Here is a 13,992-nt window from a genome sequence, read left to right as displayed (position 1 = left end):
CTGGGAAGCAGGCCTCAGGTGGCCAGGCCGGGAACTGCAGCTCTTTCTGCCTCCCTGTCAGGTGCTTCTCCCCTGCAGCCTCCGTGTGTCTGTCTGGGAAGTGCAGTCTATCGCAGGCTTGGGCTGCAGACAACTTTGATATTGGGGGACTCGACTCCCAGGAATTGGGGGTACAGGGTGGGGATGGCTGGAGGCCCCAGGCCTGATTCCCCAGACTGTCCTAGGGCAGGAGGAGCCAAAGACCAAGCTAGGTAAGGACCAGGGCAAAATAGAGGTCCAGGCTGGCATGCATAGCGGAGAGGACAAGACAGAGACAGGGACAGAGGCAGCTGGCGTGTCCCCAGACATCCTGAGAACTCTGCAGGCTCTGCAGCAGCCTCAGGTTAGGAAAGGCTGGGGCCTTGCCCTGCCAGGCCAGGAGCCTAAGGCACCAAGGTGCTCCCCACACAAGGATCCCTTGTCCCAAGAACCTGCTGACAGGCAGAAGGTCGGGCATATGATAAGAAGCAGGCCTCGTGCTTAGGGCTCCCCGGGGGCAGGGACCAGGTCCCCATTCACACACATCCCGGGGATGCCCCCAGGGAGCCAGGAGATGCCCCCAGGGAGCCAGGAGATGCCAACACAGCCCATGACCTGCCAGATGGTGGCTTGCTCGGGGACCCTGACTCAGGCTTCATCTGCCCATCTGAGAAGGGGATTGGCAGGAAAGGACACAGGGCTCTTTCTATGCCCTCAGGTCTCAAGAAGGACAGAGCCGCCCCACCCTGGGCCCAGGCAACAGCGCCCTGCACATCAGAGCCCTGTTCTGGGAGGAAGGGTGGGCAGCTGAGGGCTTCTCCACCTTCGCCCGACCTCTTGGATGGGCGCCAGCGGGAGGGGCAGGAGCCCTCCAGGAACACACGGCTGCTTTCACACCGCCAGGCCCAGCCAAGCAGCAGCGGGCAAGCACTAAGGGGCAGGACAGGCCTGGGCACAATCGCTGCTCTGTCCTGGCAGCTCCCGGCCCACACGCGCACACACACAAACACATAGCCTTATGCAAACTCAGAGCACACCCCGTCAGCCACCCACTTGCACACACTCGCGAGTACACATCTGCATAGCCCTGGATACTTCCCTAGGTACCTTCCTCCAGACAGAGGAGCAGGAGGCTGTCCTGCTCCTCTGCATGTCCCCCAGGCCCTCAGGGCATCCTGCTCCTTCTATGCTGAAGGCTTGGTACGACCCTGGCAGCCCACACCATTAACCCCCTGCACATCCCTACTGGAGAGCAGACTCCTGGACCTGGAAGGGACCTCCAGGATCAGTCCCCAGAGTCAGAAGTGAGAAGGGGTGGGAAGGAGTGTCCATTTCACAGAGTGGTACCACTGAGACCTGACCTGCCCGTGAATGGAAGAGTCTACCAACTGCTGCAAGTCTGGGCTGGTGTTTTGATAAATCTTTGGGGTCAAGAGAATGGAGGGCAGGTCTCAGCTGTGCTGATGCCTCGTCACCGCCCATCTCTCCCCACTACACTGCCCTAATCTGGCCACTACACCTGTCGTGGCTCACGCTGCTTTTTCCTTCTGCTTCTCTACCTTCTAGAGCCACTAGGGGATGAGGGGGCAGAAACATCCTCTGCCCCACTGAAGGAAGACCTGTGTATTCCCACGGGCCCCTCACATGGCCTCACTGCCCACCTCAGAGATGGTCTCTTCCCCTTCCTCTCTTCGTCTGTGGCACCCTCACCTCCTCCAGGAAGTTTTCCGGAGTTGGCTCAGTGGGAGGCCTCTTTATCCTGCACCCCTCTATATTCAAAGCCCCCTTCAGCTGCTCCCCCACCTCCAGGGCAGGGATTCCGGGTTCTTGCAACTGTAGCCCATCAGAGAGGGTAAGAGGGGCAGAAGAAGCACAGAAGTAGGGGGAGAGGCTCTGTCAGAGTTTCCAAAGCCCTGGCCAGCGAGGCCTCTGCGGGGACAAGGGGCTGCCTGGCCTGCGTACTCCAGAGCACAAGGCAGCCAGTGTGAGCCCCTCCTCGCCTGCACCCACAGGAAGCAGCAGGGCCCAGCCCCTCAATAGGCCCATTCACACCCCAGCTCTCTGGAAAGTACCTCTGCTTCCTGCCGCCCTCCCACTCTGGCCCAACAGACTGCTGCTCTCTCCTGTGGGAGGGGGCTGGCCGCAGGTGGCTGAGTGGTTAGGGCCAGCCATGTACTTCAGTTCCTGCCTGGCCCAGCGCCCTGGCTTCCACCACATCCCAACCAGGTTACGTCCACCTTCAGTGCAAGGGAGTGTGGGTGGGCTGGCTCCCACCAGGGGAGGGAGAGGCGCCCCCTTCCTTGTGGGGGACCAGCAGGTCAATGTTTCGCAACAGGATTTCTGGAGGGGAGGGGGAGTCTTGATTTGACATGTTTACTTCTTTCCATGATATAAATATTCTCCCTGTGGGCAACATCACCTGGCTCACCAAATTCCTGAAACTTTAGCACTTGGCTCTTGCCAGCTGCTGTGAGCCACCCCAGCCCATCTCCATGGTGGCTCCATCCTGTGGGGGCTGCGTGCCCCATCCTCTGTGCCACGGCTGCCCTCAGTTTAGCATGCTGTGTTGTGCTCTTAAGAAGCAATGACCTGCCAGGCATGATGACACACACCTGTAATCCCAGCAGCTTGGGAGGCTGAAGCAGGAGGATCATGAGTTCAAAGCCAGCCTCAGCAAGTTAGCAAGGCCCTATCTCAAAGTAAAACACAAAAGGGGCTGGGGATGTGGCTCAGTGGTTAAGCGCCCCTGGGTTCAATCCCTGGTACAAGAAGAAGCAGAAGCAATAGCCTTGCCTATAGGTGCCCCTATAGGTGCCCCTATAGGTGCCCCTATAGGCACTCACCACCTGCCAGTTTCCTGGTCTGTCCCTTACTGGCCTGAGGTGTTCTGGGCCTGCTGAGCCCACTGGGCTGCACCTGCCCAGATGCCTTAGCATTCTTCCTTGATCCTGTTAGCTCCCAGACAAGGTTCCAGTGTTACTAGCAGTGCTGGCAAGAGAAGGTGCTGGAGGGGATTCCAGCCCAGCCTAGGGAAGAGCGATATCTTTCTTGCACATCCCTCCCGGGGCACACAAGGCTCAGGCCCCTCCAGTGGTTGATGCTACTTCCTCAGGCGGATGTCAGCTGGCTCAGGCTGGCTGGGGACCAGCACGTGTGTGGCTGGTGCCAGATTATCCCTATCAAGGCCATCAGCCTGTGCTTATTCACGGGGTTTCAGGGGAGCCCAACAGAGCTGAGTCCTCCTTTCCCCCATTCCTGTCTGCCCCCCCCCACCCCGCCCTAGCTCTGGACATCTGCAGGCGGAGTCAAGGTTACAATTATTCTAATCACTGCAAAAGGAATGGACCAGAAATTGTGGTGGCAGGTTGGAGATCAAGGGAGGCTAATTTTAGGAAACTGCCTAAAGAAAATAGCAACTAATAAAAGGAAGTGTCCCAGTGTGGTACAAGAGGAACCCTACACAGTGACCAAACGGGCTCTGCTGTTTTGGGAGCCCTCTTTGGCCTGCTCAGCAGACCCTTTGGCCTCCCACACAGTGTCTTCAGCCTCGGGCCCCAGATTGGCCTGAGGAAGGAGGATCTCGGCTGTTGTCATTCCAAACTCCTTGGCCATGGTGGAAACAGGGGTGGATCTGAGTGCTCACCAGGGACTGGTAACAGCTCTGCAGCAGGAAGCAATAGCAGTGGGGATGGAGGAAGTTTTGGCCAATTTTGGGTCTGACACTGCAAGTGGTTTCCATCTGGCCTCCGAGCCTTTGCTCCTTGGCAGACTCAGACCAACAAGCCGCTACCCCCACCCCAAAATGCAGCTGTTAAGAATGGCCTAGGAGAAGAGCCGGGTGGGTGGGCTGTCTGTCTGAGAACCACCATCAGGCATCAGCATGGCCCCAGCCAACCATGAAGGTAGACGTGGTGTGACAAGGATTGCCCAGGAACCCTTGCTGGTATGGTGCCCCTGGGGGCACCCAGGAGAAGGAATGTTAGCAAGGATTAGCTTGGATTAGAAGTGATTCTTCTGACACTCCATTTCAAGGCTCTGTGACAACCAAACGAGGTTTTCAGGCCAGGGATGGTTTCCTATGGACCAGGGAGGTTCCACACTGAGGCAAGAGTCTCTGGGGCCCCGGGGAGGAGAACCAGAGCTGTCCGAGGCCTTCTGCCCTACACCTCTAAGAAAGGGATCTAGGTTACTGGAAACTTCTGGTCTGGCCTTCTTCATGTCCAAGGCCTGGACTGGACACAAGGTGAAACTGTGCCTTCTGCTGGAAGCAAGAGGATTCTGGAGCTGGCCAATACTCTCAGGCTGGGCCACAGAGAACTAGGAGGGTACCTCAGCCCAGGACCCCCTCCCTGCAGCCACCTGCCTATCTCTGCAGCACCTCTCCTCCTCCAGGCAAGGTGTGAGCCTTGACCACAGCTCCCTCTCTCACCCAGCCTCCTTCTTCGGTGAGAACCACCTGGAGGTGCCCGTGGCCACTGCCCTGACCAACATAGACCTACAGCTGCAATTCTCCACGTCTCAGCCTGAAGCCCTTCTTCTCCTGGCAGCAGGCCAGGCTGACCACCTCCTGCTGCAACTCTACTCCGGACACCTACAGGTCAGTGACATTCCTCTGGGACCAGGGACAGGATTCCTGCAGCACTTGAGACCCCAAGGTGAAAGTACTTGCGCTGCAAATGGGTAGCAGCAGCCCAGAAAATGTGACTCCCTCATAAAAAGACTCTGCCCCCCAGCCACCTCCAGCCTGGCCCCTCACCATATCCCTAGCTGGACTTCAGCTCTGAGCACCCTGAACCGGTTCCCATTCCCTGGCCATCGGCGACTTCTGGCTGCAGGCCTTTGCTCCCACACCACCTCTACCGTGTGTTCACCCTTCCCTGGGCCTGCTGAGCCCGGGATCCTTCCTGTCTCAATGCAAACAGCCTGTTTTATTCAGCTTTTTTTGCTGCCGTGACTAAAAGACCTGATCAGAACAATTGTAGAGGAAGAAAAGTTTATTTGGGGGCTCACATTTTCAAAGGTCTTAGTTCACAGACGACAGCTACTTTCCTCAGGGCTCAAGGTAGGGCAAAGCATCATGGTGGAAGAGCATGGCGCAGGAAGCTGTTCACATCATGATCAGAAGGCAGAAAGAGAGACTCCACTTGCCAGATACAAAATATATACCCCAAAGCCATGCCCCCAATGTCCCACCTCCTCCAGCCACACCCCACCTGCCTCGAGCTACCACCCAGTTAATCCAATCATGGGATTAATTCACTGATTGGGTTAAGACTCTGACAACCCCATCATTTCTCCCGTGAATTGCATTGTCTCACACATGTGCTTTTGGGGGACACCTCACATAACACATCACTTTGCCCAGAGAGTCCCCTGGTGCTTACCCTACCTAGGCCCCCTCTCCTGAGCTCCCACTGTCCACTGGGCATCCCCTGGCACTGCATTAGTTAGCCGGCGTGGCTATTGTTCATCCATTGATGGTAATGGCCAGTATCGCCAGCTGAGCCTCCTCATTTTTCCCTTGATCCTTTAACACAAGCTTTATTACCAAGGAATCTTCTGGCTCTCCCTTGAGTCTTCCCTCTAATCATGAAGAGTGTGAGAACCCAGGGTCTTAGTCCACATCTGGCAGATCCATCTGCTCCACACCCCAGTGGGAAGAGGACTGTGGCCTGATCAGTCTGCTGACGCCATTGCTTCTCACTGCCACAAGGTGTCACTGTGGAACTCGGTCCCGGTACGGCCTGGTGCTAATGCAGTTCTGCCCTGCAGGAATGATGGTGGTGGCCACCCCTGTAGAGGGTGCTCCATACTGGGACTCCCAAGGTCCCATGCTCTACCACCACCCATTCTACTGTCTGGTTGTGGAAGTATCAATACAGCCAGTGCTGGTGTTGATGTCATGGAAGACCCCCACCTACACAGAGTCCCCCCAAGTCAGGGAGATTTTCTTTACTAAACTATCAAGACACTGATTGAGTCCCCATCCCTGAACAGTGATCCCAGCTGCCTTTAGTCACCCCGATTGCCTTCAGTGACTTTGCCTTTCTTAGGGAGTCTTTCAGATGATTCCCAGGTGCTCATTTTTTTGGAGGTAGAATTTTCTAGAACCCATGGTGATTCTTCTGGCACCTCTCACCCAAGGAAAGAGGAAGAAGAATAAAGATATATGAATCGAATCTTTGGGAGAACATCTTGCTCTGCAGCAGTCCCCTGTGAGCAGGAATCAGATTCACATCAGGGTCCCCGAGTCTCTCCAGACCTGGCTGAGTTCCTTTGGCTGAGTTTTCTGGAGATGAGTAAAGAAATGGCAAGAAGGCAACAAGGGCCCTTGTCCTAGGACCCCTTTTTCAGGGAACCCCAAGTGTGAGGGACACACTATGCTTTTGTAGGGGAAGTGGTGGATTCAGGGTGCCATCTCCGGCTCTGATCTCCCTGTCTCTCCTCAGGTCAGACTCGTCCTGGGCCACGAGGAGCTGAGGCTGCAGACCCCGGGGGAGATGCTGCTCAGCGACTCGGCCCCCCACACTGTGGTGCTCACCATTTCTAACAGCTGGGCCCTGCTCTCTGTCGATGGGCTTCTGAACACCTCCGCCCCAGTCCAGGGAGCCCCCCTGGAGGTCCCCTATGGGCTCTTTGTGGGGGGCTGTGGGAGCCTCAGCCTGCCGTACCTGAGAGGAACCAGCCGACCCCTGAGGGGCTGCCTCCATGCAGCCACCCTCAATGGCCGTAGCCTCCTCAGGCCACTGACCCCTGATGTTCCTGACGGCTGTGCTGAGGAGTTCTCTGCTGGCCATGATGTGGCCCTGGGCTTCTCTGGGCCCCACTCACTGGCTGCCTTCCCTGCCTGGAGCACTCAGGACGAAGGCACGCTGGAGTTTACGCTCACCACCCAGAGCCGGCAGGCACCCTTGGCCTTCCAGGCAGGGGGCCGGCCCGGGGACTTCATCTATGTAGACATATTCGAGGGCCACCTGCGGGCTGTGGTTGAGAAGGGCCAGGGCACCGTGCTGCTTCACAACAGCGTGCCTGTGGCCGACGGACAACCCCATGAGGTCAGCATCCACATGGACGCTCACCGGCTAGAAATCTCTGTGGACCAGTACCCCACACGTACGTCCAACCGTGGGGTCCTCAGCTACCTGGAGCCACGTGGCAGTCTCCTCCTGGGGGGACTGGACACAGAGGCCTCCCGACACCTCCAGGAACACCGCCTGAGCCTGGCCCCGGGGGCTGCCAACGCCTCCCTGCTGGGCTGCATGGAGGACCTCAGCGTCAATGGCCAGAGGCAGGGGCTCCGGGAAGCCCTGCTCACTCGCGGCATGACGGCCGGCTGCAGGCTGGAGGGAGACGAGTACGAGGAGGACGGCTATGGCCCCTACGAGGCTTTCTCCACCGTGGCACCTGAGGCTTGGCCGGCCATGGAGCTGCCTGAGCCGTGCATCCCCGAACCCGGACTGCCTCCCGTCTTTGCCAACTTTACCCAACTGCTGACCATCAGCCCACTTGTGGTGGCCGAGGGTGGCACGGCCTGGCTTGAGTGGCGGCATGTGCAGCCCACACTGGACCTGACTGAAGCTGAGCTCCGCAAATCCCAGGTGCTGTTCAGTGTGAGCCGGGGGGCACGCCATGGCGAGCTGGAGCTGGACATCCCCGGTGCCCAGGCCCGGAAGATGTTCACTCTGCTGGACGTGGTGAACCGCAAGGCCCGCTTCGTCCACGATGGCTCTGAGGACACCTCCGACCAGCTGGTGCTGGAGGTGTCAGTGACAGCTCGGGCACCTGTGCCCTCTTGCTTACGGAGGGGTCAAACGTACCTCCTGCCCATCCAGATCAACCCTGTCAATGACCCACCCCGAATCATCTTCCCGCACGGGAATCTCATGGTGATCCTGGAACACACACAGAAGCCTCTGGGGCCCGAGATTTTCCAGGCTTATGACCCCGACTCTGCCTGCGAGGGCCTCACCTTCCAGCTCCTAGGTGCCTCCACCCGCCTCCCTGTGGAGCACCGAGACCAGCCTGGGGAGCCGGCCACGGAGTTCTCCTGCCGGGAGCTAGAGGCCGGGAGCATCGTGTACGTCCACCGCGATGGCCCCGCACAGGACCTGACATTCCGTGTCAGTGATGGGCTGCAGGCTAGCCCCCCAGCCACACTGAAGGTAGTGGCTGTCCGGCCAGCCATCCGGATCCGCCACAGCACAGGGCTGCGCCTGGCCCAGGGCTCTGCCACCCCCATCTTGCCCGCCAACCTGTCGGTGGAGACCAACGCGGTGGGGCAGGATGTGAGTGTGCTGTTCCGAGTCACGGGCACCCTGCGGTTTGGGGAGCTGCAGAAGCAGGGGGCAGGCGGGGCGGAGGGCGCCGAGTGGTGGGCCACGCAGGCGTTCCACCAGCGCGACGTGGAGCAGGGCCGGGTGAGGTACCTGAGCACCGATCCCCAGCACCACTCTGAGGACACGGTGGAGAACCTGGCCCTGGAGGTGCAGGTGGGCCAGGAGACTCTGAGCAATCTGTCCTTCCCAGTGAGCATCCAGAGAGCCACGGTGTGGATGGTGCGGCTAGAGCCGCTGCACACCCAGAACACCCAGCAGGAGGTCCTCACCGCAGCCCACCTGGAGGCTGCCGTGGAGGAGGCAGGCCCAGGGCCCCGGTCCTTCCACTACGAGGTGACTCAGGCCCCCAGGAAAGGCAACCTTCAACTACAGGGCAGGAGGCTGGCAGATGGCGAGAGTTTCAGCCAGGATGACCTGCAGGCTGGGCGGGTGACCTATGGGGCCACAGCACGGGCCTCAGAGGCAGTCGAGGACTCCTTCCGCTTCCGGGTCACAACCCCTCCACACTTCTCCCCGCTCTATACTTTCCCTATCCACATCGGTGGTGACCCAGATGCTCCGGTGCTCACCAACGTCCTCCTCTCCGTGCCCGAGGGTGGTGAGGGTGTCCTCTCTGCTGACCACCTCTTTGTCAAGAGTCTCAACAGTGCCAGCTACCTCTATGAGGTCATGGAGCGACCCCGCCATGGAAGGTTGGCTTGGCGGGGGCCACAGGACCAGGCCACCATGGTAACATCCTTCACCAACGAAGACCTGCTGCGTGGCCGGCTGGTCTACCAGCACGATGACTCCGAGACCACAGAAGATGATATCCCATTTGTGGCCACCCGCCAGGGCGAGGGCAGCGGTGACATGGCCTGGGAGGAGGTTCGGGGTGTCTTCCGAGTGGCCATCCAGCCTGTGAATGACCACGCCCCTGTGCAGACCATCAGCCATGTCTTTCACGTGGCCCGAGGTGGACAGCGGCTGTTGACGACGGACGACGTGGCCTTCAGCGATGCCGACTCGGGCTTCACTGACGCTCAGCTGGTACTGACCCGCAAGGACCTCCTCTTTGGCAGCATCGTGGCTGTGGATGAGCCAAGCCGGCCCATTTACCGCTTCACACAGGAGGACCTCCGGAAGAGGCAGGTCCTGTTTGTGCACTCAGGGGCTGACCACGGCTGGCTGCAGCTGCAGGTGTCCGATGGGCAGCACCAGGCCACCGCGATGCTCGAGGTGCAGGCCTCCGCGCCCTACCTCCGTGTGGCCAATGGCTCCAGCCTTGTGGTCCCTCAAGGAGGCCAGGGCACCATCGATACCGCAGTGCTCCATCTGGACACCAACCTGGACATCCGCAGTGGGGATGAGGTCCATTATCACGTCACGGCTGGCCCTCGCTGGGGGCAGCTGCTCCGGGCTGGCCAGCCAACCACCAGCTTCTCCCATCAGGATTTGCTGGATGGGGCCATTCTCTACAGCCACAATGGCAGCCTCAGCCCCCGTGACACCCTGTCCCTCTCTGTGGAAGCAGGGCCAGTGCACACAGATGCCACCCTACAGGTGACCATTGCTCTGGAGGGCCCAGTGGCCCCACTGCAACTGGTTCAGCACAAAAAGATCTACGTCTTCCAGGGGGAAGCAGCTGAGATCAGAAGGGACCAGCTGGAGGTGAGGAGCTGGGTGGTCCAGGCTGGGCCAGGTGGGGCCTCCATTGTGGCCTCCTGCCGAGCAAGCTTGTGTGCTGGGGATATGAGTGCTGGCTTCTGGGGTGAGTGTGCCCTTGCCTCGGTGTGTACCTGTATGTGTTGTGGCCCACAGGTTCTGGGGAACTTGTGGGACACACATCTGCCCATGAGTTGTATGTGCCTTCAGATATACACACATGTGCGCCTGCTGTGGCTAGCCATGCCGACTCCTGGGCTATAGATAGATGCTCAGAATCTTTGAAGTGGAGCCCAAGAGTCTGCATTCTAGTAAGTTCCCAGGGAGGTTATCATGGGCACAGAGATTTGAGAGTTGTTGGACGTGGAAACAGGCTTCAGTGTCCCTCAAGTTCCTGCACTCTCAGTTCCTTTTCCAGGACTGTGACAATCTGTGAAGGGCTTCTCACCACCCAGGAACCTCACAGCGCAACCACAGGCTGTCTGGCAGGCTCATTGACTTGCTGCGTGACCTCAGGCCAGGCCCTTGCCCTCTCTTGGCTGTATTCTCCTACACTGCCAGTTTTTGAAGCCCTTCTGGTTCTGAGTGTCTGGAGTTTTGGAGAGACTGACCAAACACATCTGGCGTCAGGATGTCCCCCCACTAGAGAAGGCTGCGTTTGAGCCAGGCTTTGAAGAATACAGGGTGTCAATAGCAGGGGAAAGGGATGATATTCCAAGCAGAGGCACAAGATCAGAAATGTGCATTTGGTGGTAGTTTTAGCCTTGTTTTTTATGGCTCCATTTCTTCAGATGAGGAAGCACCCCACAGCTTTTGGGCAGGTCCCCCTCCAGACTCTCTGGCATCTGGAGTGTGGGAGCCTGTGCCTCTAGGAAGGACTGGGCGCCCTCTGGTGGCCAGAAATCATAACAGCAGGGTGGGGGACAGAAGGCTCCAGGCAAACCAGGCATCACCTTAGCAAAGTCTGAGTACAACCGTGTGTGTGTGTGTGTGTGTGTGTGTGTGTGTGTGTGTGTGTGTGAGAGAGAGAGAGAGAGAGAGAGAGAGAGAGAGACAGCCCCCTCTGGGGCCTGCTGTGAGTCCCCACTGCCTTCTGTTGACAGGCAGCCCAGGAGGCAGTACCACCAGCAGACATCGTGTTCTCAGTGAAGAGCCCCCCAAGCGCCGGCTACCTGGTGATGGTATCACAGGGTGCCTCAGCGGATGAGCCGCCCAGGCTGGACCCCGTGCACAGCTTCCCTCAGGAGGCCGTGGATGCGGGCCGCGTCCTGTACCTACACTCCCGCCCTGAGGCCTGGCGTGATACCTTCTCCCTGGACGTGACCTCTGGCCTGGGTGCTCCCCTCGAGGGCATCCTTATGGAGCTGGAGGTGCTGCCCACTGCCATCCCCCTGGAGGCACAGAACTTCAGTGTCCCCGAGGGTGGTACCCGCACCCTGGCCCCTCCGCTGCTCCGTGTCACCGGGCCTTACTTCCCCACGCTGCCAAGCCTCAACCTGCAGGTGCTGGAGCCGCCCCGGCACGGGGCCCTGCAGAGGGAGGAGCAAGCTCAAGATGGGACCCTCAGCACCTTCTCCTGGAAAGAGGTACAGCTGTCCGGGAGATTCAGGGGCTGTGCGGTTGCCCACCCCTGGGCACAGAGTGAGGAGCCCCAGAAATTTCCAGTCTAGGGGTAGGTACCGAGAAGAGACGGGGAGCCACAGAATTTAGGGACCACCTTGTTTTATATCTCAATTTCCCCTCAATCCCTCTGGGACATAGAAATTATTCTTCCCGCCTTCCCCCTATGGAAACTAAAGCTCTGAAGAGGCGGTCTCCTCCTCCACCCAAGAGCAGGGCACGAGGGTGCTGGGCCTGAGACCCCCGGTAAGTCCCAGGCCTGCTGGGGCCTGACCGCCAGCCCTGCGCCTGCCTGTAGGTGGAGGAGCAGCTGATCCACTATGTGCACGACGGGAGCGAGACGCTGACAGACAGCTTTGTCCTGGTGGCAAATGCTTCCGAGGTGGACCGCCAGAGTCATCCCGTGACCTTCGCCATCACCATCCTGCCAGTTAATGACCAGCCCCCTGTCCTCATCACAAACACAGGCCTGCAGGTGGGAGCATCCCTGGGACCACCCCCACCTCTGCTCCTAGGAAGGGGCCAGGGTCCCCTACTTCCCTGCATATAGTACACCCCCTCCAAGTCTCAGTTTCCTCCTCTGCAAAGTGGCACATGCCTTAGTAGGTTGTTGGAAGACGAGATGGGATACCGTGCCGAGGAAAGAACACAGGGGTGAGCTTTTGTTGTGTGCAGCCAGTAGCCTCGTGAATGGCTACACTGGCCCTGCTAGCTCCTGGACTCACTTGTAGCAGAAGGCTTTTCCTAAAGCAAAACACCTGACAGAATTTCTTACAAGTCCTTAAGGGTGGTCTTGAGGTGGGGAGAAGTTAAGCCTCCACCTCCATCCTCCACAAGCAGAGGCCGTAGCTGGGCTCTCCCGACCCTTATGTCACTGCAGAGCAGTGGCACCCCCCCCCCCACTCTGCAGAGGTGAAGATTGAGGCCCAGACAGGATAGATGTTACTTGTGGAACAGAAAGGCTGCAGCTTGGCCCAGCCCACATGGCACAACACGAGATAGGCAGGGCTTTGATTGCCAGCTTCCGGGGTGAAGACACCCCCGTCAGTAGGAGCTCTATAAGGTTCCAAGCAGGGGCAGTGGCTCATGCCTGTAATTCTGTTGACGCAGGAGACTGAGGTGCACAGATAGAAAGTTCAAGGCCAGGCCGGGCACCTTAGCGAGGCCATATCTCAAAATAAATTTTAAACCATGTCCCCACCTTTTTTTTTTTCTTTGTACCAGGGATTGAACCCAGGGGTGCTTTACCACTGAGCCACATCTCCAGCCCTTTTTATTCTTTATTTTGAGAGTCTTGATAAGTTTTTGAGGTTAGCCTCCAGCTTGCAATCCTCCTGCTGCCTCAGCCTCCCCAGTCATTGGGATTACAGGCATGTGCCACCATGCCTGGCTCAAAATAAAAAAGGGTTACGGTTATGGAGGTAGCTCAGTGGTAGCGCACTTGCCTCACATGTACAAGGCCCTCGGTTCAACTCCAAGTACTAAATAATTTCCAGAAGAGGGCTAAGCTGGGCTGTCTCTGACATAGGGCACAGAGTCCTTTGTGGTTTAGGATATACCTTGGGGGGCAGCTGGGGGGTGGGGAAACCAGTACGACTCAGACTAAAAGCTGCCTGGGCTATGACTGGCCAGGAATGCTGTGTGGCAGTTTGGCCACCAGGTGGTGCCATCCACCCATGTTTGTGTCCCCAGCCCTGGGCTGGAGCCTCCTCTTCCTAGGGCTGTAGGAGGGAGGAGCCCAGGAATGCCAAAAGACCGTCGTTTCTGGGAATGGGGGTCCCTCTCAACACTGCCCATGAGTGATTGACCCAGAAGGACATGTAACCGGACCTAGGGGCAAGACCCCACCCCTCAGATGGTGGCCCCAGGCCAGGAGGACGGGGGTGGGTAAGCATGGCGGGATGGAACCTTCACAGGCCTATGTCCCCAGATGTGGGAGGGGGCCACTGTGCCCATACCTACTGAGGCCCTTCGGAGCACAGACGGCGACTCGAGACCCGAGGACCTGGTCTACACCATTGAGCAGCCCAGCAACGGGCGTGTAGTGCTGCACATGGCGCCAGGCACCGAGGTCCACCACTTCACACAGGCCCAGCTGGACAGCGGGCTCGTACTGTTCTCGCACAGAGGTGAGTGCTCGGGTTTCTGCAGCTGGTGGGGATGTCCTGAGGGTAGGGACCCGTCTTGGGCCTGTGGGATTCAGCTCCACCCCTGTCCTCAGGAGCCCTGGATGGAGGCTTCCGCTTTGACCTCTCTGATGGGGAGCACACTTCCTCCGGACACTTCTTCCGCGTGGCAGCCCAGAAGCAAGTGCTGCTGTCGCTGGAGGGCAGCCGGACACTGACCGTCTGCCCAGGTGGGTCTGCTGAGTAGC

At 58.6% G+C, this 13,992-nt stretch overlaps 1 protein-coding gene across 1 annotated transcript in view; it reads left to right on the top strand.

Annotated features, from left to right (window-relative positions):
* Positions 1–13,992, top strand: part of Cspg4 (chondroitin sulfate proteoglycan 4) — a 36,039-nt gene that overhangs the window by 14,773 nt on the left and 7,274 nt on the right. Inside the window, exons 2-7 of the mRNA XM_026387789.2 lie at positions 4,452–4,615; positions 6,468–10,004; positions 11,102–11,584; positions 11,917–12,093; positions 13,549–13,747; positions 13,840–13,974. Coding sequence (XP_026243574.2) covers positions 4,452–4,615; positions 6,468–10,004; positions 11,102–11,584; positions 11,917–12,093; positions 13,549–13,747; positions 13,840–13,974 — 4,695 coding nt within the window. The remainder of the gene's footprint in view (positions 1–4,451; positions 4,616–6,467; positions 10,005–11,101; positions 11,585–11,916; positions 12,094–13,548; positions 13,748–13,839; positions 13,975–13,992) is intronic.

This window comes from Urocitellus parryii, chromosome 6 (assembly GCF_045843805.1).
Source record: "Urocitellus parryii isolate mUroPar1 chromosome 6, mUroPar1.hap1, whole genome shotgun sequence".
NCBI lineage: Eukaryota > Metazoa > Chordata > Mammalia > Rodentia > Sciuridae > Urocitellus > Urocitellus parryii.
Note: the sequence above shows the minus strand (reverse complement) of the source record. Positions and strands in the feature narration are given on the sequence as shown.